This window comes from Limanda limanda, chromosome 20 (genome assembly GCF_963576545.1).
Source record: "Limanda limanda chromosome 20, fLimLim1.1, whole genome shotgun sequence".
In the NCBI taxonomy this organism is placed as follows: Eukaryota; Metazoa; Chordata; class Actinopteri; order Pleuronectiformes; family Pleuronectidae; genus Limanda; species Limanda limanda.
The window spans coordinates 10,988,076-11,009,256 of record NC_083655.1 but is presented as its reverse complement, the minus strand read 5'-3'; the positions used below and the strand labels follow the sequence as shown (position 1 = coordinate 11,009,256).

Below are 21,181 nucleotides of genomic sequence, written 5' to 3'. Positions count from 1 at the left end.
CTATTCCTGACTCACAGTGTTATTTCACCTCTAATATCCTGTTTTTCCAGAACCTTCTTTCCCTGTTGAGGGGGGGTGCTGGTAAAGGTGAGCCGAGCTACCTCCACTTGCAGTCTCTCTCCTGCCTACGGCAGCTCTGTGCAGGGCTAAGGAGGAGACTGCGCTTTCATCAAGATCCAAGCTTCTACTCTACAAAGCAAGGTAGTATGCAGTAGGAGTTATATGTCAGGTATTTTTTAATGCTGATAGAAGAGGATTACACTATTAATACATACTTTTGCATGCTTATTTTATCCGTGCACGTACTTATGAAGCCACAATCTCCCAGTTGCACGTAAGACAATTGTCGAAATAATTTTCAATCCAGTTCTGTTGTTTTACATTTTTCAGGTATAAACATGTTCAGAATACTTAATAATTAATTAATCAGCTACATTTTCCTAATAAAGATGATGTAAGATATTAAAATTGATTTGAATTGAATTTGATCCATATGTTAACATCCTCATCATTTCATTTTCCTCGCTGCATTGTTCAATTGTGTCCCTTTTGCCCTGTGGCTGTTAGATCCAGTGTCCCAGAATACCTCCTTCTCCTACTCCCAGGAGGTGCGGGGGACCCAGCGTTCCAATGCCTCCTCCCCGGGGGGAGAGTGCTCACCCCGACCCTCTGTGGTGGGACGCACAGGCCAAAGAGCCAGGGGAGATGGCCAAGATGGGGATGTAGCTTCCAACAGGTGTGTGTGTATATATCTGTAAAAAATGGAATGATGAAAATAAACTGCATCTGTCTCTGTAAGTCATTAGTTATCATGTGGAGTGAGGGCTCAGTTTGGCTTTTGAGGTGTAAGTGATATTATTTTAGATCTGTAAATCTCCTTTTTGCAGAGAAAAGGGTTTTTGGTGTGCCTCACTATTGTATTCAATGCTGTTCATTAGACCTTACATATCACAAGAGAGCCTTATACGTTTTGAAAACTTGTGCGCAGTAGGGTTTTTTGTGTGGCTTTGATAATGACAACATTGCCAGTGACAACAGCAACCCGCACATGAAGATAAAACAATGTGAGGAAGGCTGTGGAGGATTTAATTCATCTTTATGAATATGAATAACAGCAGGAGCCCTCTAGCGGCTGATCTGCGGTGTTGAAGAATCGCTTCTGATTCCCGTAATGGCATATTCGTTTTTTTTAAATTTTTTTAAATCCATCCCTATACAGCTCATACGTCATTCCCTGTATTTGAGCGGTCCAAGCCCAGATCAGGTATTTTACAGTTGTCTCCTTCTCCTCTCCTCTCTGTGACTCACCCAGTGGCAGCTCGAACAGGGGTGGAGCTGCAGCCCAGGCCCCCAGGCAGACGGCCCAGTCACCTGCAGATACGGCCCATCTGGAGCTTCCGGGCCTGGGGGCGGAAGATGCCCTGGAGCTGCAGTTACAGCAGCTCACTCTGGCCCAGTTCACGGTTTCCGTCATGGAGCATGCTATACCACTTCTTAAGACAGGTAGGAGTCTTTGTAGTTGTTTTAATAACAGGGGAAGGGAGCAGATTTTTCTAAAATATACAGATCAATGATCACTGTCTGTTACTCCCCCTTTTTTTGTTTGAGATATTGCAATTATCCACTCATCTGTTTCCCTTCATTGATGCTACCCTATCAGCAATTATTTGATCTAGTCAAACCCAGCCACCCCCCTCTCACACTCCCTTTCTCTCTTCTTTCTCAGAGGGTTCGCGTTTGTTCCATCGTGTTCTGGGGCTGCTCTGTGACGCCATCCTCCTGCTCGGGGACAGCGTTTGTGAGCTGGTCTGGGACGACCGCAGCCTGGTGGGGATGGAGCTGGCAAGTCAAAACACGGCTCATGACAGCCTCTTATGTAGATGAATGGATACACTTCACTGGAAAGGGGAACTGGGTTGGCCGCCAGACAATTTGCCACAGACACACAGGCATACGGTACTCAACTGTCAAGGAGAACTGTTTGAGGCAATTGATTGAGCTGAATGAATTATATAAGATTACAAAGGCTTTCTGCTGCTTACAAAGAGCCCCTCACACGTACATGCACACCTCTTGGCTGTACCCCTGGGCGTATCTGAGCAGAATTGTTGGCTTAGTAAATGTCTCTATTTATTCTGTGTAGAAAGTCCACACAATGAATTGTATCAAGTTGTTGTGTGTTTTTTTTTCTCCCTTTACCATGCAGAATCATTTGTTATCCTCCCTGACTGTTTAAAGAGTATGTTCCTCTGCAGGGGGACTTATACACTTGTCAAGCCCAGGCCCCTCTTGGCCCTCTGCTGTTTAATACATGGCCAGAGACGGAGAACTGTTTTGTCATCTTTATGTGGAGAGCAGCTTTTCTGTGCCAGACCTCTAGGTTTTTCCTCTGGGAATGGGCCGAACTGTTCAGGCCATCCACAGCAAAGCACAGGACATATACTGCCCCCTGCTGGTGCTTACCTCCCATTGTTCATTCTCTGCTCACAGAATAAAGTGGCTGAGAATAGATTGCCCCAATTTATTCATACTGAGATAGGGTGGATCTGTATCTCGTCCCAAAATAACTCTGAAATCTGATTACATTCAATTCCTAACCTCTGGAACGAACAATTTTTCTCCTTGGCTCTCAGCCAGTAGCTGTGCGTCAGTGTGTGAATATGAACACGCACGACGTGATGTGAGTACATGTGCACGTGTCTGTGTGTTTGTGTGTGTGGTGCGTGTGTGTTCTTTTGTCTACATTTCTGTCTCTTTGTATTTCAGAAGGAGAAGCTGCAAGCCTTTATGGAGTTATTGGGCGATATCCTGAGCTACCATCAGAGCCACCCAGCAGACATTCCTCACAGCGCTCAGATCCACCACAGAATGGCCTACACAGGCACAGCCATATTCACCATTAAACTCCTACAGACCATCCTCCCTCCTGAGAAGGTGTGTATGTGCCTCTTTGACCAAATCTGTTGTAACTTATTTACTTCATGAAGATTAGAAATTAAAGTTTTTTACCCGCGCAGGCTGGTGACAATCTCCCAGAAAGCACTGCGACAGCTGTATTCCATCTATGCTTGGACTCATCTTTGGGGAGTTTATTCCCCAGCGTGCAAGAGACAGCAGTAGCTTACTTGGAGCAGGTGAACTCTGACCACCACGACCTCTACTCAAGGGTGACCCGTGCTGCCCTCTGGATGGAGTCCACTTGCAACTTTCTCAAGGAAGCACAAGCTGAGGTATAGATAGAAACATACATTTCTTGAGGAAAAACTGCATGGAACTTGACTGGTAATATTAATTATTTTATTTATTTCCTCACCAAGGGAGAAAAAAACTGGTTGGAGTTACTGGAGCTGGCAGACCAGGCCATCAATGGCCTCCCGTTTCACCAGCACTTACCCATCGTCAAAGAATGTGTTCACATCTGCTCTTACCTGTGAGATACTGAAAAAAATCCTATTTTTTTTTGCATTGTAAAGTCAGTCATTTCTTATCATGTGTCTAAATATTGCATCTTTTGGTCATCCATCACTAGGTGGAAGTTTGATCAGCCTAGTCCGCTTCTCAAGACAGAGAGCCAGAAACTTCTCCTCAAGTTGCTGTCTCATCCTTTACCGTCCGTCAAGATGGATACGTACACATGCGCACTCAACCTGCTCAAGGTCAGAGCAAGCCATTTTATTTACAGTCAGTGTTTAAATAAGTGCACAGGTTTCGTGGCTAACGCGTACAAGAGCAATAATGTGAGTCTGTTTAAGTAGATAAGTAGAATGAAGATGGATGAATCAAGCATCTTTGACTGCTGTGTCTGCTGTGAAAAAACCTCTTGACATTTGAAATCAGTCTTCCTGTTCTTTCTACCAAGCACTGCCTAGAGTGCATGGTTACATTTGAAGTGAATCGGAGCTCTCTGTGCATGCACAAGTGAGAGGATAGCGACACTTCATGGTGTGCGTTTGTTTGATTACATACACCCATAGGACTGCGTTGGCATCCAGAATGTGTCACGACAGCAAAAAGGAGCCTGTGATGAAATCAACTTCCTGCTCCACCACAGAGTGCTCTATGAAATGAGTGCGTTTGGACTCCAGGACTCTGCAGAAAAAGTAGGTTATTGTTGGTACTTATTAGAACCCTCATTCTGGCAAGTTCTTTAATATGCTAGTATATTTAAGGGTTTTAAGGAATTAATACTGTACAATGCAGAATAAAGGTACTGGGATTGTGCTTAAATGTCAGGGTTCACCGTCGTCATGTCATCCAGATGTTTGAAAGTCTATCACTTACTGTACCTGTTGGCAAATGTCTTCTCAGCAGCAGTGCCTTTGTGAATTCAGCACTTTACCTGTGATCTATAGGTGAACGCGGCTGCCAAGGATATCCTGCTATTCCTGCTCAAGGGACGATTGATGATGACAGCATCAACCTGGGACAGATTCAACGAGGCACTTTACCCGGTCATGCCCATATTGCAGGTGTTGTGCTCTCGTGGAGGCTCTGTTTCATTTGTACCGGCAACTGCAGAGCTCATAAAGCAGCATCACATTTGGAAGTTATTACATTATATTAACGGAGCGGGGAGGGGTATGTTCTCCGCAATCAAAACAACTGTGATCAAAAGTGCAATTTAAGCGCTCTTGGGCCACAAAGACTGCATATTGAGCTGCCAGTGAGAAAAATTTAGTTATTCTCTCATTTGCATATTCTGTGTTATATTGTTTCCTTTTTGGGTGGAAAAAAAACAAGCTTTTATTAATTGTTCAGTTTCAGGCAACAGAAAGCCTGGAAATTCTTCATGAATATACATGAGATTTTGACTAGGCTGTCAAGTGTGATTTAATTCAAGGAGGCGATTCAGAGATGGGCCCGCCATGTCAACAAGAGACGAAATGAAACCACCCGTAATCAAAGCGATGCATATTTTATTTACTGTTGCGCTGCTTAGCTGGAATTCCCCATTGTTTGCTCCAGTGTCTGCAAACGCAGTGTGTGAACTTTGTGTGTCTGTGTGTGTGTGTGGCAGGGTTATGCCGGCACCGAAGAGTCCCTGGGTAACTGCGTCCTGCTGATAAGTGACACGTCCGACGTGACAAGAGACAATGTGTTTCCAAGCTCAGCCAAACTAAAAGCAGCACTCCGTCTCCTTTTCACTAAACAGCCTGCGTGAGTTTCTGTCTTCTTTTTTTTTGTCCTTGTTTGTATTTGTGCGTCGCTGTGTTTGTTTGTGGGTTATGTGCCTGCCCAGATGTGTGTGTTTGTGTAAGCATGAGGTTTTTTTGTGACTCAAACAAACTCTGGAGAGTGAACAATTTGTCTTACAACACTTGTGATGGACATGTTACTACTGTCTTTTGCTTGTCAGGTAGTGTGCACATCAAATCATCTAAAAGCTCAGTGAGGACTGTGTTGAACAGCCAGTCTGTCCCAGGCCATGAATATTGATAGAGAGGGAAATTAACAGTAGACACTGGGCAGCAGACAAGCTCTCGAACATTTTGGCAACAGACAGATTTGTCTAATAATAGATGTGTCTGTCATTTTGATGCCGTATTTAAAAAGTCAGGAAAGGCTAGTACCATTTTCAACTATGGATCAGAGCTTAAAGATAGATTCTAAAGCTGGTTTATCAAGTAAATGTGGTTTTTGAGTCGGTATGATTTTCAGTGAAATGTTCTCCTCCAAACAGTGTGAGAACAGCAGCAGCGCGACAAGTCATTCCTCACCTAACCAACACTGATGAAGCTGAAACAGTCAGACAAGACCTGGATCAACCGGTGATCTCCACACTGCCCAATCTCTACTGTGTCAGAAATCCTTTGGACATGTCACTGGACACAAACAGCAAGTCTGTCCTCAAGGTATGAATCTACAAACATAGATAGAAGGACATACTCCGAACAGAAATACGTATTTGCTTAACGTGTTGAACTGTGGCTAGGTGGAGTCCGTGGAGAAGCTGTTTTGTATCCTGTCCTCAGACACTGTCGACATCTCTCTGAAAAGATCGGCAGCCGAGCAGCTGTCTGTGGTGCTGCAAGGTGAGTTAATCGTAAAAGAGAATAGAGAAAGTAAATATAATTTAATATTAAACACAGGGATTACACTTAACAACAGCTGTATTATTGGTCATACAAACGTCATTTGCATCCAAATAGCTTGATATTCCATGATGTAGTTTTGTGTCTAAATTGTCAACGGCATGAAAAGAGGTTAAAATCCCTGATCGTTGAATTGTAGAATACATTTGATCTACTTGATAAGATAAAGAAAAACATTAAACATTTGTGTGATAAACAAGTGAAAGATCTTTGCAGCAGCGTGGCGCAGAGCTTGTGCCATCATAAAACCATATGTTTAAGACAAGCAGGGGAAGCAAATATTTGAAGATTATGCAAATGTCTACCGTCAGTGTTGTGAATTGCTCTCTTACTTTCCTGCAGACACGACAATGCACCCAGTGCTGAAGAATCTAGGAATAACAGACAAAGTCCTTTCTTTCATTATGGGAAGTGTCAACGGCAACAAGGTAAAAACAAGCTTCGGCAAAGTGATAAATGGTTGTGTGCCGAGTGATCGCAATTGACGCCAAATAGAACAAACCCTGTATCTTATAAATGCTCTAACAAGTGCTTCCATTTGTGCTCATGTCCTCTCTTATATGTGCTCATGTGAGCACATGTGCAGTCAGGAGATGTAGTGGAAACCCACTGAGGCGTGCATGATGGAAGAATGAAATGGCCTGTGTTAATAGTGTCAGACAGGCCCTGGTCAGCAGTGATTTTTCCCCTCTAGTTACTCCAGTCTGCTGATCATTCCCAGGAACCAGAATCACGTTGCGCTGCTAACAGGGGTAATCATGTATGTGTGGCTCCATGTTGGTGGAAGAACGGGGGCCAAAGAGAATGATTCGTCTCAGCTAACAAGTGTGTAAAAGAGCGAAGCCTGCAGGTCGTGTTTGTTCCAACCCTCCACTGCCGGCAACCTGCGCAGTCATTACATTTGGATTTAGCTTATGTGAAGTGACAGTAAAGAGCTCCTGTGCCTTTATATGTGTGAGACAGAGCAGGGGGAGACGGAAAGAGAATGTGTGTGTGTGCCTGTGTGTGTTTGTTTGTGTTTTCCCTGCAATTAAACACCAAGTGTGTATGTTGTTGTTCTCCCCAGAGCTTGGATTGTCTGCTGGAGCCTTGTATATGTATCCTGAGGAAGCTGGTGTATGCTGATCCATCTCTGAGGCACAGCCTGGCACAGCGCAACCTCCTGCTCCTCACACTGCTTAGGGGTACATTCGCAAGACAGCTCATTAAGTAACAGCTATACACGTTGTGTTGTGTAGCTCGAGGGCACATACTCAAAAAAAGATGACAAGGCATCCATTGATGCATAGCTTTTAACCATGTTGTCACACTGCAGCAAGTGGCATATTAGTATGATGCAACTGGTTGCTATGGAGCTCATCTTAGCACCAGTGTATCGCCTAGAGATTAATTTGCACTGCTGTAACTTTGTTGTCAGCCTCTCATTTACAACATCTTGATTAGCACTACCTGCATAGTTTTTAGAGCATTATTGACAAAATTATATAGATTATAAATTGAAAGGTTATGACAGCTCATTTTAAAGCAGTCAGTTGTTACATTAAAGCAAGGGTTGGTAATCCTGGAAAAAACTATAGAGGGCAGGCTACACTTTGAAAGAGTACAACGGATACATCCCACTCCCTCCCATCGGACCTCTTGCACTGACTGACAACTGCTAGAAGTCGACTTTTCTGTGACTCGCTCGCTAACTTGTTTCTACTTCAGACGTGTATGTCTCCCTGGCTGAAGACTCTAGTCACTCGCAGTGACAGCACGGTGAACACAGGCAGTCAGGACAGTTAGTGACAGACGGATAAGGCAGTCAAATATGTCACCACTTTATTTATTGATGGATATTGGGCGTGAAGAGATTTTCAACAAACAAGATAAAAAGTGTTTCAGAAACATCTCACAAACTCTACCTAATTTCAGATTCATGATAATATCATAACGGAGGCAAAGCTAGTAGTGGGTTGGCAGTCTCATCGAGGATTTTCAAGTGTTTCTCACTGGTCTCACTCTGTCTAATACAATTTCAAATATAAAACTCTCCAATATTTGTGTTCAAGTGGAGAGAAATGCTTTCATATATTGTGTATGTTGTGTCTCCATTTTAGCATCCCTGATATTGAAGGAGAACAAAAGCAGTGGGAATGAGATTGCAGTCTTAATGAGTTTACTGCTGTTTGATGAGATTGCCGGCATCGAAATATGGTGAGGTTTTTTTTACCTCTCTTTGTGCTAAACTATACTTCTAATAACAGTGTGTACGATCATGCAGAAATCTGATTTATTGGATCCTTTCCTGTCACATAAGGTCGGACAAATGCAGCACAGATGTGCCTCTCGAACTGTTCTCCCTTCCTCTGACAGTGATACGCAGGTAACATCATCCATGAAGTTGTGAAGGGCTTCTTTTCAAATCATGTCAGGGCTGCTTTCCACTCATCAAGCAATATTCACTTCATTTGACTCTTGTCCTAACTTTTCTCCCAGGTACAACCTCCCGTTCCAGGCAGCGAGTCATCACGCGGTCAGCCCGTACTGCTGCGTCCTGCCTTCATCCTCTGGCCTCCTGACCCTGGCCCCTGCTCGCCAAGCCCTGCAGGTGGCCTGGAACACTGCATGGCATTCTGGGATAGACAACCTCCTTGAGGAGCTGCATGGCAACTCAACCAGGGACACTGAGTAAGAACCTCAATGTTTCTTTCTTTAAGTTGTGTTGTTATGTAAACCCTATGATGGATACCTGGAGAGCAAGGTCACTGTCACTGTCATGAGAAATATAATTGTCATTAATTGTCTCTTAATTGGTTTTCATTTACAGTTTTGGCTGGATTTTTTTAACCCACAGAAAGAGACTACATACAGTATCTCATGTGCACATTGTTTTCTTTATCGAGAACTGTAGGAAAAAACTTGTTTTCAAGGCACCGGATCTTAGGTTTAATCTGTCTCCATTTACTTCTAATGTGACCTAATTCAAACAGATTGGAACGTCTCTCATACAGTTTCTTCAAGCTTGATTACAGCAAAGACATTTAAGACACGCAGTACATGGATCAATCTGTCTGAAACTAAATTATCATCTGGAGCAGAGTATTTGTTTAAGATGAGGTTGTCGTGGAAATTGAGATGTGCCTTCCTTAGACTTATTACTTTGTCTTAAACTGAAAGGTTTTATATCTCACAATTCTTCATTTAAATGTCAAAAATCAAATAGACATGTTTTGTGTTTTGTTGACTTACGTACTTAAATTATTTAGTTTCAAACCCAGAAAAATACCCAGTTTTATTCAAGGTAATGGGACTTTTCATTTTGGTCACCTTTTAATTGCGTAACATCAGCTTTCCCCCTGGCTTTGGCCTCTGCTGTAACTTCCAGGCCAAACAACTTTAGACAAAGCCAAAACACATCGCTAACCAGTTAGCCAGTTGCCTGTTTTTTCCCTTTTGTATTGGTAACTTTCAAAAATAATCACTATTATTCATAGCGATTATCTGCATAACGTGAATAAAACTTTGGTAAATTACCTCATCTGTCACCATGATTTGTGCCTGAGTGTTGATCGTAGATTTTCATCGCCAATGTTGGGGAAGACCCCAAGTGGTCGAAGTTACATATTATACGGTTAAAGTCTTAAACCTTTGCTGATATTGTTGTTTCTTACTACTATTTTTTAAATATTCATAGTCGTAGTTTCGACTTGAGTACAGCTTATTAAATGGAGCTAATCCTTGCTGCCTCTGCTTGTTTCTGTCACAACTAATTGTCAGATAACATCTCTCGCAGGATGAATGATAAATGTGTCATCCCTCCAGATTGGTGATCAAATGTGTTTGTTAATGGATTCATTATTATGCTGCTGCTTATGAGACATGCTCGCCAGCACATCGGTAGTCATTAAATCAGATTTTGACTATCTATTTTTTTAACCATTAGCAATTTGTTCTTCCCAGATTTCATCCCGACTTAAAGCCGTCAGACGAACAGGTTCTGTGGCTGCGGGCGGTGCACCCCCCCGCCGCGCTGCAGGACTGTATCCAGGCCATTGGCAGGGCAGCAGGACACAGGTCTGTGACCTCTGCCCTCTCCAGGCTCAGCCTCTACCTGCTGATTGACAGACTGGCCCTCCCGCATGTCCCCAGCCACCGCTGCAGAGACACTCTGCACGCGCTCAGTTGGCACTCAGCAATGACCAGGTACATCGCACAGGCATTTAATTACTGCAGTTTCATGTGGTAATAACCAAAGTCAGTAAATATGCCTTGTTAAGGTTTATGAATTAAGAAAATAATGGGAGGGTTTTTATGGCTGCCATTATCATTATTACTGCAGTTGTAGAACAAAACAGGACTTGCTGTGAACAAAATGTTTTATTGTGCTCAGCGAGCACAGTGTGGCTTTGTCTTTTGTGTCATTAAGGAAATCGATGCGTAGTAAAAGTATTAAATGCCTTTTCTGTTTTTAAATATGTTCATTAAAATTTCTTTTCGAGTTGTTCTGCTTTGCATTGTCCAGATTTCCTGATTTTCTTTTTAGCCAACAAACTAAATAATATGTATAACTTTTATCTTTATTCTTTATTGTACTCTTTGTTTTTACAATTGAATGTCTTTCTCAATTAGTTCTAATCCTACAGCTTTACCCAAAAACCTTAAAAGTTTTGATGTAATGTATTGCTTTAGTAAGACATTTAATCCATGAAAGTGCATTTAATCCATTAAAGTACATTTAAGTATTTCAGTGGATTCCATCAGTTTACCACCACCCACTGCCAAAGTCTAGGTTTTTCCTCTCTTGAGGCATATTACCGTAAACTAATATTTACTCCGTGCAATGATTCTTTACAACAGAGCAAAACAAAGAGGATAAATAGGGAAAACAATAGTGGCTAGAATCTTATATTCTCTCTCAGTGTACTTCAGGATATGTTGTTATTGAGTATTCTTCCTTTCAGGCACTTTCTCTCCCTCCTGTTGACATTTTCTTTGTCTCTCCATCCCTGCAGGTTTCTCCAGGTGCGCCCAGCCTGTGTTGAGGATGAGAGGTTGCTGGTGGGCATTGTTGCATTTTTGAATGCCTACTTCAGACAGATGCATACTGAGTCTGCGTCTGACCCAGAGGACGAGGACCTGCGTTGGATACTAGAGCTGCTTCTCAGCCAGGTACAGATAATTTACACTTTTCAGACAAGCCTGTCAGAAAAACACCACAATAATAGAACAACATTTCTTATTTAAGTTTGGGATTCAAGGCATTATGTGAGAGTTGTGTGACACAAAGTGGTTTAATTATTATATTCTTGAGGTTGGGATGCACTGGTTTTACATTAGTCTATGGATCATGTGGCTGGAAATTTCCCAGTAAATCCAACAGCCATGTTATCAAAGTAAGCTTGTTCTCCAACCTGAGCACAATTAGTTATAAACTTAAAAGACACAACGACTCTTCCTAAAATCTTGTGGATACGTCTGTGAGCATGAATGGAAAGCTGTTCATCAGTTTCTCAACAAATAAGAGAAAGAAACGGTGAACGATCGACCCAGGAGCAATCAATCAAACATTTTCTCACACCTACATACAGTACATCAGAAATAACAAAAAACAGGACTGACATGGAACATTTCAACATAAATTCTGAGCTCTTTCACAACGCATAAGACTGAGACCTAAATCACATTATATACAAAACATACATAAATCATGATTACACTATAGGCAATGCAAAGTGTTGAGTGAAAATATAGGTGCTCCCCAAATTCTGTTTCGTTTTCAACTTTAGCTTCTTTAATTTTTCTTCAAATCTTTTGCTGAAGCTTTCATTGCATTTATATTGAACATTAAGAACCTTAGAGGACGTACAGAACTATTACTTAGACTTAAAATCCAGGAAGGCTTAGCTCTTCCAAATCTGTGCTACTGTTATCGGAAATGTCCCAAAAAATATTTACTGGCTTCAAACTCCTGATGCCGACTGGTGCCACTGTGAAGTCACATCTTGCATCTTAATATCTGTCACAGCTCAAGTTCACTTCTGTCACTGCCATGACCTAAATTTTGAAAACATATCTTCATTTTTAAGTTTAGATGATGTGGATGAGGTCACTTTTAATTAAAAAAGAGCTCTTTTCAATAATCAGGGATTGCATGACTTCTCTGGCAGCAGTCGCCATATTTTGTATCACAGATTAAAAATATCCTATATTAAGAAAAAGACATGAAAACACAATTGATTTTAACCCACTGCTCACAGGCAATAGAGTAATATTACATCGGGAATGAACAAATCGACCCACAGCTTCTTTGTGCTTGAGTTACCTGATACAATTTATATAGCTAGAGGAGATAAAACATTTCATCAGAGGGTCCAAGGACAAATTTCTCCCCATCTGGGATCCAGTATTCACAGTTTACTTGATATTCCTCAGCAGTTATTTTTCAATTAAGATATTTATTCATGCAGACCACAGTAAAATATAGTGTAATTATTTGTAATGTCGTTGACATATTTATTTATTTTCTCTTATATTTGTATATGTGTTCTCAACCAGTTAATTCATTATTTTCATGATAAATAAGAATTTTTTTGATGCTTTTTTCCCACCATGTTCCTATACAAATGGTAATAATATTTTGGTCAATATGTCTATTTATTTATGTTGCTTTTACCTTGGGGATTGATGCAAACACAGATTTATAAATGTTTATAATTAACAAGTATGACCTTGTTAATTCCAGGTTTTTTTAGACAGGTTTGGTGGTGGTTGGGTTGAAAGTTTGTTTGTCGTAAAAATAAAATACAAATGGAAATATTAGTCCAAATATATGTGGCTGCATGTACTGCTTGCTAACATTTCTAAAATAAGAAAACTCTCAAAAGACTCTCCTCCCCAACACAGAGGGTTTACACACCTGTAATCAATGCTTTAATAAATCACGAGCCGTCGCACGAGCCAAACGCATTACGCTCTCATAAAAACAGAAAAGCAGTATCACAACAAACCACCTCCGACCTGCAGCACAGATTATTTCCTTAGCTCATTTAAAACAGAGTTGGATTCATACTCTTGCCAGAGGAGAAGAATCACCGCACTGTTTTAGTTGGGAGAGCCGCTTTTAGGATTTAATCAGTCTCACCTTGGCTTTCTCATTAATGTGTGTGTAAACAATAAGCCTTCCCCTGGCAGCTAAAGCAGACTCAGATTGAATGCCTGGTAGGGGTGAGCGGCTCCGCTCTGCTCCAACTTTTCTGTAATTACTGAGCTGTTTCACGAACATCTGTCGCATCCTACACTTGCGTTAACTGTCTACTCGGCGTGCACTGCTCTCGGTGAGAAATTCTGCATCTGAGTTTTTGAGGGAGAGAAGGTGCTCTGACAAATACACTTTATTGTTTGAGTTGAAAGGTGGGAAGATAAATCCCAGAACTTTAGTTTTACCATTTACCTTAAGTACAAAAATCCATAAAAAGGAAACAAACAAACATTCATAAGGTACTGAATGAAACATGCAAGTATTGTCTTACTGAAAATGGATGAAAAACTGTTGGTTCACCCATTAATCATCCAGGAGTCAGTGTCCCTCCTGAATTTGCTGCTTGCCGTGGAGACTCAGACCTCGACTCAGAACACAGGGGAACCAGAGGAACTGAAGAACCACGTCGGCCAGAGACTGCAGAGAGAACTCACCGGCTTCTTTAATACCTTACTCCTCCGACTATCAAGCACGACTGACAGGTGGGAAGATTTCACACCAAAAGATGCAACTTCTCACTCTCCACTAGTCCCTTCATTTTGTGTTTTATTTCAATTTAACGATTAGTTGAAAATAGCTCTTACAATTTGATTTTATTGCTTGCTTTTAAGGTATTAAGTACAGATTTATACATATATGCCAAAATACTTCTAATAATTTTTCCTTCTTTACATTACATATATTTCTTTGTATTACTCTTTTAGCCTATTGGAAAGATACATGTACTCTAATGTAATGATACTTAACCTTCCTTTGGGGTTTGAAAATTGATTAATATCAAGAGCGATAACATCTCCCTAGAGTTCTCCCACTTGAGGGAAAGTGTTTATATTTAGCTAATTTGTGATGGAAATGCTGCTCGCTCAGTCATTTTGAACATGGACATCCAACACATAAAAAGCTTCCTCTTTTATTAAGCCACTTGTCTCACCTCCTATCTGATTTGTATCATATTTTACTCTTTCTAACTTCTGTCTGTCCAGGCTATGTTTGGCATTAGCTGGCCCCTTCAAGAGCCAGCTGGCAGTGTGTCTGCTCCGGAGCCTGCGGGTGTCCGATGCCCCGCGCTTCTATGGCCTTCCCAGCCTGGAGAGGACGCTGCAGGGCATGGTCAGCCTGACTGCCCAGCCTGGCTGGAGCTCTCACTGCCCTGACCTGGAGCCCGTCTCCCTCTGCTCAAAGTATCTCAGTGGGCTGCTGGAGGTGCGTATCTCGTGCCCTCTCATCACAAAATCACAAAACAAAGAGCACATAACTTTCTGAGGAATTAATTCAAATTAAGCAAAATATGGTTATGGGACATGAATCGCAAATCCTAAAAAAATGCCATTGATCAGACGTGCCGCACTGTGATGCTGATGAGATTAATCAGCCTTGCCTGTTCCATCTGTTCAGCTGTTCGACAGTCCGTAAAACAATAGTGTAACAATGTCGACCAGCTTGAGTAGCAGTGCTCAGCATAAAAGTGTCCACAGTTAAATCTGTGTTTTGGAATGAAGCCCCCTGTGGAATAGACTATTCTGTGTCTACAATGGGCAGCTTTCATGAATTAAAATTATATGAGGACTGGAGCTTCATGATTCATTCAACACCGCCGGTACTTAGGTCCAACTCTCAACTCTCTCCAGCAATCAGATGCCCACCATGTGACCCACCTCTCACCCTGTGCTTGTGGCACTATAGTGCCCTAAAACCCAGCAGCCCCTCGGTCTCCATCTGCCCTTCAGTGCAGTCCCTCATCCTGATGGCGCATCAAAGCAAAATAATTAGTCTCTGCTGTATTTATCTTTCTATCCGATGCAGTGAGTTGCATGACAAGTATCTGGTAATCACCAGCATCAGGAACGCTTTGTTCACTGACTCTATCTTTGGTGTTCAAATGAAAAAAACTGAAACTGTGATAACAACCACTTACCAAATCCAATCAACATGCTGTTTTGCCAGCTATGTTTTTTTCAGGTTGAGAAACTCTGGAAGGGAAAGAAATGAAATAAACCATTGCACTGCACTGACTGCTCTCTCTTTTTTTCCAATTATTCCCAGTATAATCTTCTGTCCTTTTCACAGGTGATCTCCTCTTTTTATGTTGACTGGGGAGGAAACTCCATGTCGTTCATGGGCAAAGGTGTGACGAAGAATGCCGTCATCTCTCTGCTTCACCTGTCGCATGAGATGTTGACTGACAACAAGGACAAGGCAAGTGTCAGCAATGGACAAAACTGACCACAGCCATAAAAGTTGTTACAGAGTCAACTATTTGGACTGTCAACGCAGCAAAGCAACAACATTTATTTTATTCAAACAAAACTCTTGTTTCTAATTTCTGCATGAAGGACTTCCTTTCCCAGTGGTCTTTGGGGAATGAGGCAGCTGCCGAGGAGGCAAGTAACTCTCAGCTGGGTTTGGCCTGGCTCATCCCACTATGGGTGGATCGAGACCCAGAGGTAAGGACTATTTCTACCTTCTAATCACACTTTAACGTATTTGTATATTATGGGGGCATACAAGTAAGTTTCTATATTCTTAGCTTTTTTTGAAGAAATTAAACCACTTATTTATTTGCAGATGTTTATACACGGATGTTATTTTCCTGTATCGTTCTCTTGCCCTTTAGCTCTCTGTCATCAAACGTTCACCGAACTTTGCGTCTCCCCTCCCGTGTCAGGTGAAGTTCGCCAGCTTGGCTCTGGGTGGAGCTCTGTCGTCGGTGCCCAGCGGGTGCCACACTCTGTGTGGGAGCTGTCAGAACATCAGTGGAGGTCTGTGGGGCACGTTGCTCAACATCCTCCTGGATCAGCTGGAGAGCAGCATGGTCCGCAGAGAGGTACAGTGTTGGAACTGCAATTGTTTTGTGTTATTGTCATACTTTTTATATTTAATTGACAAAAGCTAATTTGTGGAAAAGGCATACTTCAGTTTCACTCTCAGTGGTCAGAAAATATTGGCATCTCTTGTATTACCAGTCAAATACAGGCAGATGGCACTGTTGTAGATGCAGTCTAACTGGCCCCAATGTGTGCATGTGTGTCTCTCTTTTTTTGTCTTGTGTGTCCAGGCTGCTTTTATCCTGCAGAACTTGCTGGTGATGCTGATGCCTGCCAACACAGAGGAGGCCAAGGACTCGGACTGGCAGGTCAGCAGCTCTGCCAACCCATTAAAAAGCTTTCATAAACCAGGAATTGGTGTCTTGCAGTCTCTCTTTCTCTTTTCTGACCTCTCCCGCTCAGAAAAAAGGAAAAAAATGAAGCTCTTGCATTTGATGGTTGTCATAAGGGGGTTTAAAAAAGAACAGACAATAAAAGCTACAACTAGACAACAATACATTTCTGTTAAGTATTTAATGTTGAAAATATAGATCCATAGATTTTACCTTCAACCTTTCTGTGTTTAATCATTTCTCTGAGCTATGTGGAAAGTTTTCTGAGGTGATGCGCTGGTTTCCTGTTTGCTCACCTTTCCCACATTGATCATCGCCTCTCCCAGCACCCATGTGTCCATGATGAGGTGTCTGGCCTCTCTTTGGTGGGTCTCCCAGCCCTCCAGGCTCTGCTCTACCACTGTCAGTTCTTCCAGCATGTGGCTCTCTCTGCCTCCATTTGTTACCGAGGCAGGTACACGTTCCACCTACAACCTGCCGGCGGTGGCAGTTCTCAGGAGAGTGAGTCACTGGGTAAGCTGTGCGTCTTGTATCTGTGGGAAATCATCTGCTTTATGACGTAGGAGAAAAAACAAAACCAGTTTTAAGTGGTATAATATGGGTCTGGAAATATATAACCAGCAGTTGTATTGTTAAAATTTTGTTGTTGTTTTTCCTTTGACCCATAAATCCTGTCATTATTAATCAAAGTGTTTTTTGTTTATCTGTTTGTCTAGATTCTGAGAGTTCTCTGTGGTTCTGGAGATGCAATCCTCCAGCACCAGCTCCTAATTCTCGGAGACCCTCCAGCTCCCTCTCTACGTCCAGCACCGCGGTCAGCAAAGCTCTTGTTCCTTCGGACACACAATCCTACAAATATACAGCTAAGTTAAATATAACTGATGCTCACATCTTCACGTCATCCATTTCAGATTAGAGGCTCAGAGCCACACATCCCTAAGGCTTTCTCCTCACTGAGCATCTCAGAAGATACTCCTGCCAGCAGGCTGACGGCTCAAGGTACTACAGAGAGAGAGAGAGAGATAGAGAGAGTGTGTGTGTGTGTATTTGCACATGTGCATGGTGAGACTTACGCCTCTGCCCCCTAGTGTTCAATGCAGAGAAATGTGTTTCTTTACAGATGGATAGAGACCCCACTGCAGCCGTGGGAGAAAGACTAATTGTCGGTTTTTCGGAATATGCACCTGGAGTGATTAAAAAGTCGAAAATAGCTTTTTGATATTCTTTCAATGTTCTTGATTATTTGATCAGAGACGTGACTCTATGACAGTGTGCAGTCTTCTGGGGAAGCTTCTCTGTTAGCTGTCTATTGATGTATCTCACAGGTCAGAGTGACACGGACACAAGCGACTCTGTTACCTCCCAAGATTCCAGACAGTGCGAGCCATTGGCTGCGGAACCCGTCGTCATGGTAACTCCCGACCTCCTGACGGCCCACTGCGGCCTGCTGACTTGTCTGCTGTCCATCCTGCCTGAGTTCACCCTCACTGCCATCGGACACAACCAGCTCCTCCAGGCCCTGTCCAGGTCAGAGGCTCAGTGAACACCTTTGCCCCAGAAATGTGTCAATCATTAATAGAACTCAAAATATTTAATATACATAGAGTATAGCAGGTTTAAGAGTTATCTGGTATAATAATTTTTGTTACATCTAATTCATTTGTTCAGTTTTTAGTTTCATTCTCTGGGAGTTTGGCAGTGTAAAACCCTGGTCTATTTTTTATAATATTGAAAGATATTAAAAATATACTTGTGTATTTTTTATTCAGCAGAGAATTCATGCTAATTGTAGCTTTATTCCCCTCCAGCAACTCTGTTGCAAACACTCAACCTTTCCCATCATGCTTCTCTTCTCCCTCAGTCTAGTGGAAATCAGGCCCATCGAGAAATGTCTGAGTGAGCTGAATTCACCCAACGTGCTGCCAGGAGAGAGAGAAGACATCAAGAGCCAGGTAAGGAATCTTGTGATCGACAGTTCAGAGGACTTCTTCAACTTTTATTTTCCTTTGTGTTATTTTAACTCACCGCTGAAAACGTGGGCTGGTATATTTCAGCGCCGGTGTCGGTACAGCAGTGCTCTGCGGTTTGAGGGCACCTCCATGTCTCAGTGTGGGTGGAATATTCAAGCTCATGCTCAAGCAAGAAAATTAGCTTGAAGGAGGAATTACTTTTTTTGTTTCACTATACACTCACTTCTTCTCCAACTCAAAGGGCACTCAGAGATTACATATCTCCGCCAGGGACCAAAAGTTCCCTTATGAAACCATATTTCTTTTCACTATTTTGAGATTTTTATTTGGATCTGCATCTAATTGCACACAGTCATCGATATTAGTCCCTAAACATGTCTCATCAAGATCCATGATTTACTCTTACAATGTTAAATAAAGTCAAAATATTTTGATCCGCCTCCTGATCCAGATGCATTTTTTGGGTTCTCTCCTGACACATAACGCATCTTTCAGTGGTGTCATGAGAATCTGCCCTGTAGTTTTTCTATCAGACAAACAAACAAACACAGACTAAAACATAACCTCCTTGCTGGAGGTAAAAACATTGTACATGTGTATTTGCTTGCATGTTTGGTCAATCTGTGCCAATCTCTTTGCTCTTCTAGTTTGTCACCTTACTCCAGTTCCTGTCCAGCTTCTCGAAGCTGCTGCAGTCGTGTATCACAGTGAACGAGGAACTGATTCCCGAGCTGGACTTCACGAAACAGCTGCTGACGACTCTGGTTGCAGTTCTCATGCTGGACACCAAAGGACTAGGTCAGAATATTGTGTGTAATTCAAAGTGAAAGATGATCTCTGAGAAATAAAGTTGGTAATAATAATCCAAAAGCATTTTAGAATATCTTCCTTAGCCTAAAAACTGTATATACTACCATCGCAGCTACCTTCATCAATGCTTCAAATGCACGTCCTCTGGAGACATGTGTCCCACATGGTGTGCAAAGTGCTCCACAGTGTGATCTGTGTGTGGCTTTGTGGCTGTCTCGTGTCGTTAAATTTGTGACTCACTCTTTCCCCTATTCAGATGCAGGTACGCGGGACACGGTTTGTCTGTGCTGGGCAGACGTGTTTATGCTCCTGGCTACTCTGGTGAGGAGGGACAGCTCAGCGGCGTACCCATCTGTCTCCGCTGCGCTGGGGAAACGCTGGCGGACATTTGCAGGTAAACAGATAGTCTGTGCTCTGTTCACGTGAGTGTGTATGTGGTAATGTGAGTGAGTAAAAGTGACAAAATGTATTATTCTGGTTCAGGCTGCAGAATTAGTTATATCATCATATGTTTTGTTTTATTTCTTAAAATGTTGCAATAATAGTTTAATGAATGTTGGCCCCAAAAGCTCAATTCACTGCAGTCTTATAAACAAATGCAAAAACCCAGGCAAATTAAGAAAACATCTTCATCAATTGGATAACACATGTGCTGAAAATACACATTATCACAACCAAATACAGACACATACTGCACATACACAACCACAACTAGATACAGAAACACAATTCACATACACTCAACCAAATACAGAAACACATTGCACATACACAACCACAACTAGATACAGAAACACACTACACACAACCACATTCAAATACAGGAACACATACACAACACGACAGAATAAACAAAAATTGTTGTTACTGAAGTCCGTTTTAGAAAAATATATGTAGCCCACCCAGGTTTGTTGTGTTTTCCTGTTTGCAGCACGTAAGTCATCACGGTAATGAGGATATTTTCTCAATGTGCTCTTGTTTTGCATGTTTGTGTGTGTGTGTTTGGCGTCTCAAATAGTTCAAATTAGCCACTGCTCTTTAAGAGTCAAGATTTTATCAGAACATCCGGCTGTAAGATAATGTTTTCCTTCAAATCAAACATTTTCTAATAATCAGGATTACAGTCATTATTCCAAATGTGGCAACTCACTTCATAATCAGGATTAGCATTTTAGGTTCTCTTCAGCCTGGATTCCTCTTTTTATTTTTTAAGTCCATATTGACACATTAGCTGCATCATTGCTGTGTGTATTAACTTTCCCGAACAGATGCCAGGAATAGATAATTGCATCCTCTTCTTAAACAACCTCTACTCCTCCCACTCATCGTTCTACATGATTAATGGCGCAGCAGGAAAATCTGATGAGTCCACCGAAAGATGAATGCTGAGCCTTTGTGTGTGTGTATTTATGTCTGTCTAGATGTTTATGATATCTGGGTGTCTGCTCGTGCATTCAAATGATAAGTGTCCCCTCCACCAGTGCATGCTGCCTCAGTCATGGACACGTATCTTGCTGTCGAGGGATTTAAACAAAGGATTTGTCATTTTGTCTTTGCTGAGATTTTCAGTTTGTGTTGCAGCGTCACTCAGAAAAGGAAAAGTACTGTTTTCTCCCACAACCTCACATTTTATTTTCTTTGTGTGTGTTTGCAGGAACGTTATCAGTGTGTGTCACTGAGAAGTTTGCAGACCCTCAGCTCCACACAGTCGCTCTGCAGTTCCTCTGTGCAATTTTCACAGAGGAGACTAAGAGTCGAGGTGACGAGGCCACAACCCCCAACTCCAAGTGTGCAACTTCTTTGACCGACATTGTGAATGGTCCCTCGGCCGGCCAGCTCTGTGAACTGTTACTCCAGGTACGTGTAGGGAAGGGCATTGTTTTTTAACAACAAATATTGTATGTGATCATGG

The 21,181-nt window shown here is 42.1% G+C and overlaps 1 protein-coding gene across 1 annotated transcript in view; it reads left to right on the top strand.

Annotated features, from left to right (window-relative positions):
* Window positions 1-21,181, top strand: part of rttn (rotatin) — a 32,107-nt gene that overhangs the window by 4,738 nt on the left and 6,188 nt on the right. Inside the window, exons 7-40 of the mRNA XM_061093842.1 lie at window positions 51-201; window positions 568-736; window positions 1,313-1,503; window positions 1,727-1,842; window positions 2,767-2,934; window positions 3,018-3,230; window positions 3,318-3,430; window positions 3,530-3,656; window positions 3,975-4,100; window positions 4,353-4,469; window positions 5,018-5,157; window positions 5,681-5,852; window positions 5,933-6,032; window positions 6,435-6,520; window positions 7,159-7,276; window positions 8,192-8,288; window positions 8,392-8,457; window positions 8,571-8,762; window positions 10,035-10,277; window positions 11,087-11,243; window positions 13,648-13,814; window positions 14,316-14,535; window positions 15,400-15,528; window positions 15,666-15,776; window positions 15,998-16,156; window positions 16,388-16,465; window positions 16,816-17,002; window positions 17,206-17,303; window positions 17,401-17,488; window positions 17,815-18,016; window positions 18,351-18,441; window positions 19,107-19,257; window positions 19,526-19,663; window positions 20,924-21,126. Of these exons, the coding sequence (XP_060949825.1) occupies window positions 51-201; window positions 568-736; window positions 1,313-1,503; window positions 1,727-1,842; window positions 2,767-2,934; window positions 3,018-3,230; window positions 3,318-3,430; window positions 3,530-3,656; window positions 3,975-4,100; window positions 4,353-4,469; window positions 5,018-5,157; window positions 5,681-5,852; window positions 5,933-6,032; window positions 6,435-6,520; window positions 7,159-7,276; window positions 8,192-8,288; window positions 8,392-8,457; window positions 8,571-8,762; window positions 10,035-10,277; window positions 11,087-11,243; window positions 13,648-13,814; window positions 14,316-14,535; window positions 15,400-15,528; window positions 15,666-15,776; window positions 15,998-16,156; window positions 16,388-16,465; window positions 16,816-17,002; window positions 17,206-17,303; window positions 17,401-17,488; window positions 17,815-18,016; window positions 18,351-18,441; window positions 19,107-19,257; window positions 19,526-19,663; window positions 20,924-21,126 (4,884 nt within the window). The remainder of the gene's footprint in view (window positions 1-50; window positions 202-567; window positions 737-1,312; window positions 1,504-1,726; window positions 1,843-2,766; window positions 2,935-3,017; window positions 3,231-3,317; window positions 3,431-3,529; window positions 3,657-3,974; window positions 4,101-4,352; window positions 4,470-5,017; window positions 5,158-5,680; window positions 5,853-5,932; window positions 6,033-6,434; window positions 6,521-7,158; window positions 7,277-8,191; window positions 8,289-8,391; window positions 8,458-8,570; window positions 8,763-10,034; window positions 10,278-11,086; window positions 11,244-13,647; window positions 13,815-14,315; window positions 14,536-15,399; window positions 15,529-15,665; window positions 15,777-15,997; window positions 16,157-16,387; window positions 16,466-16,815; window positions 17,003-17,205; window positions 17,304-17,400; window positions 17,489-17,814; window positions 18,017-18,350; window positions 18,442-19,106; window positions 19,258-19,525; window positions 19,664-20,923; window positions 21,127-21,181) is intronic.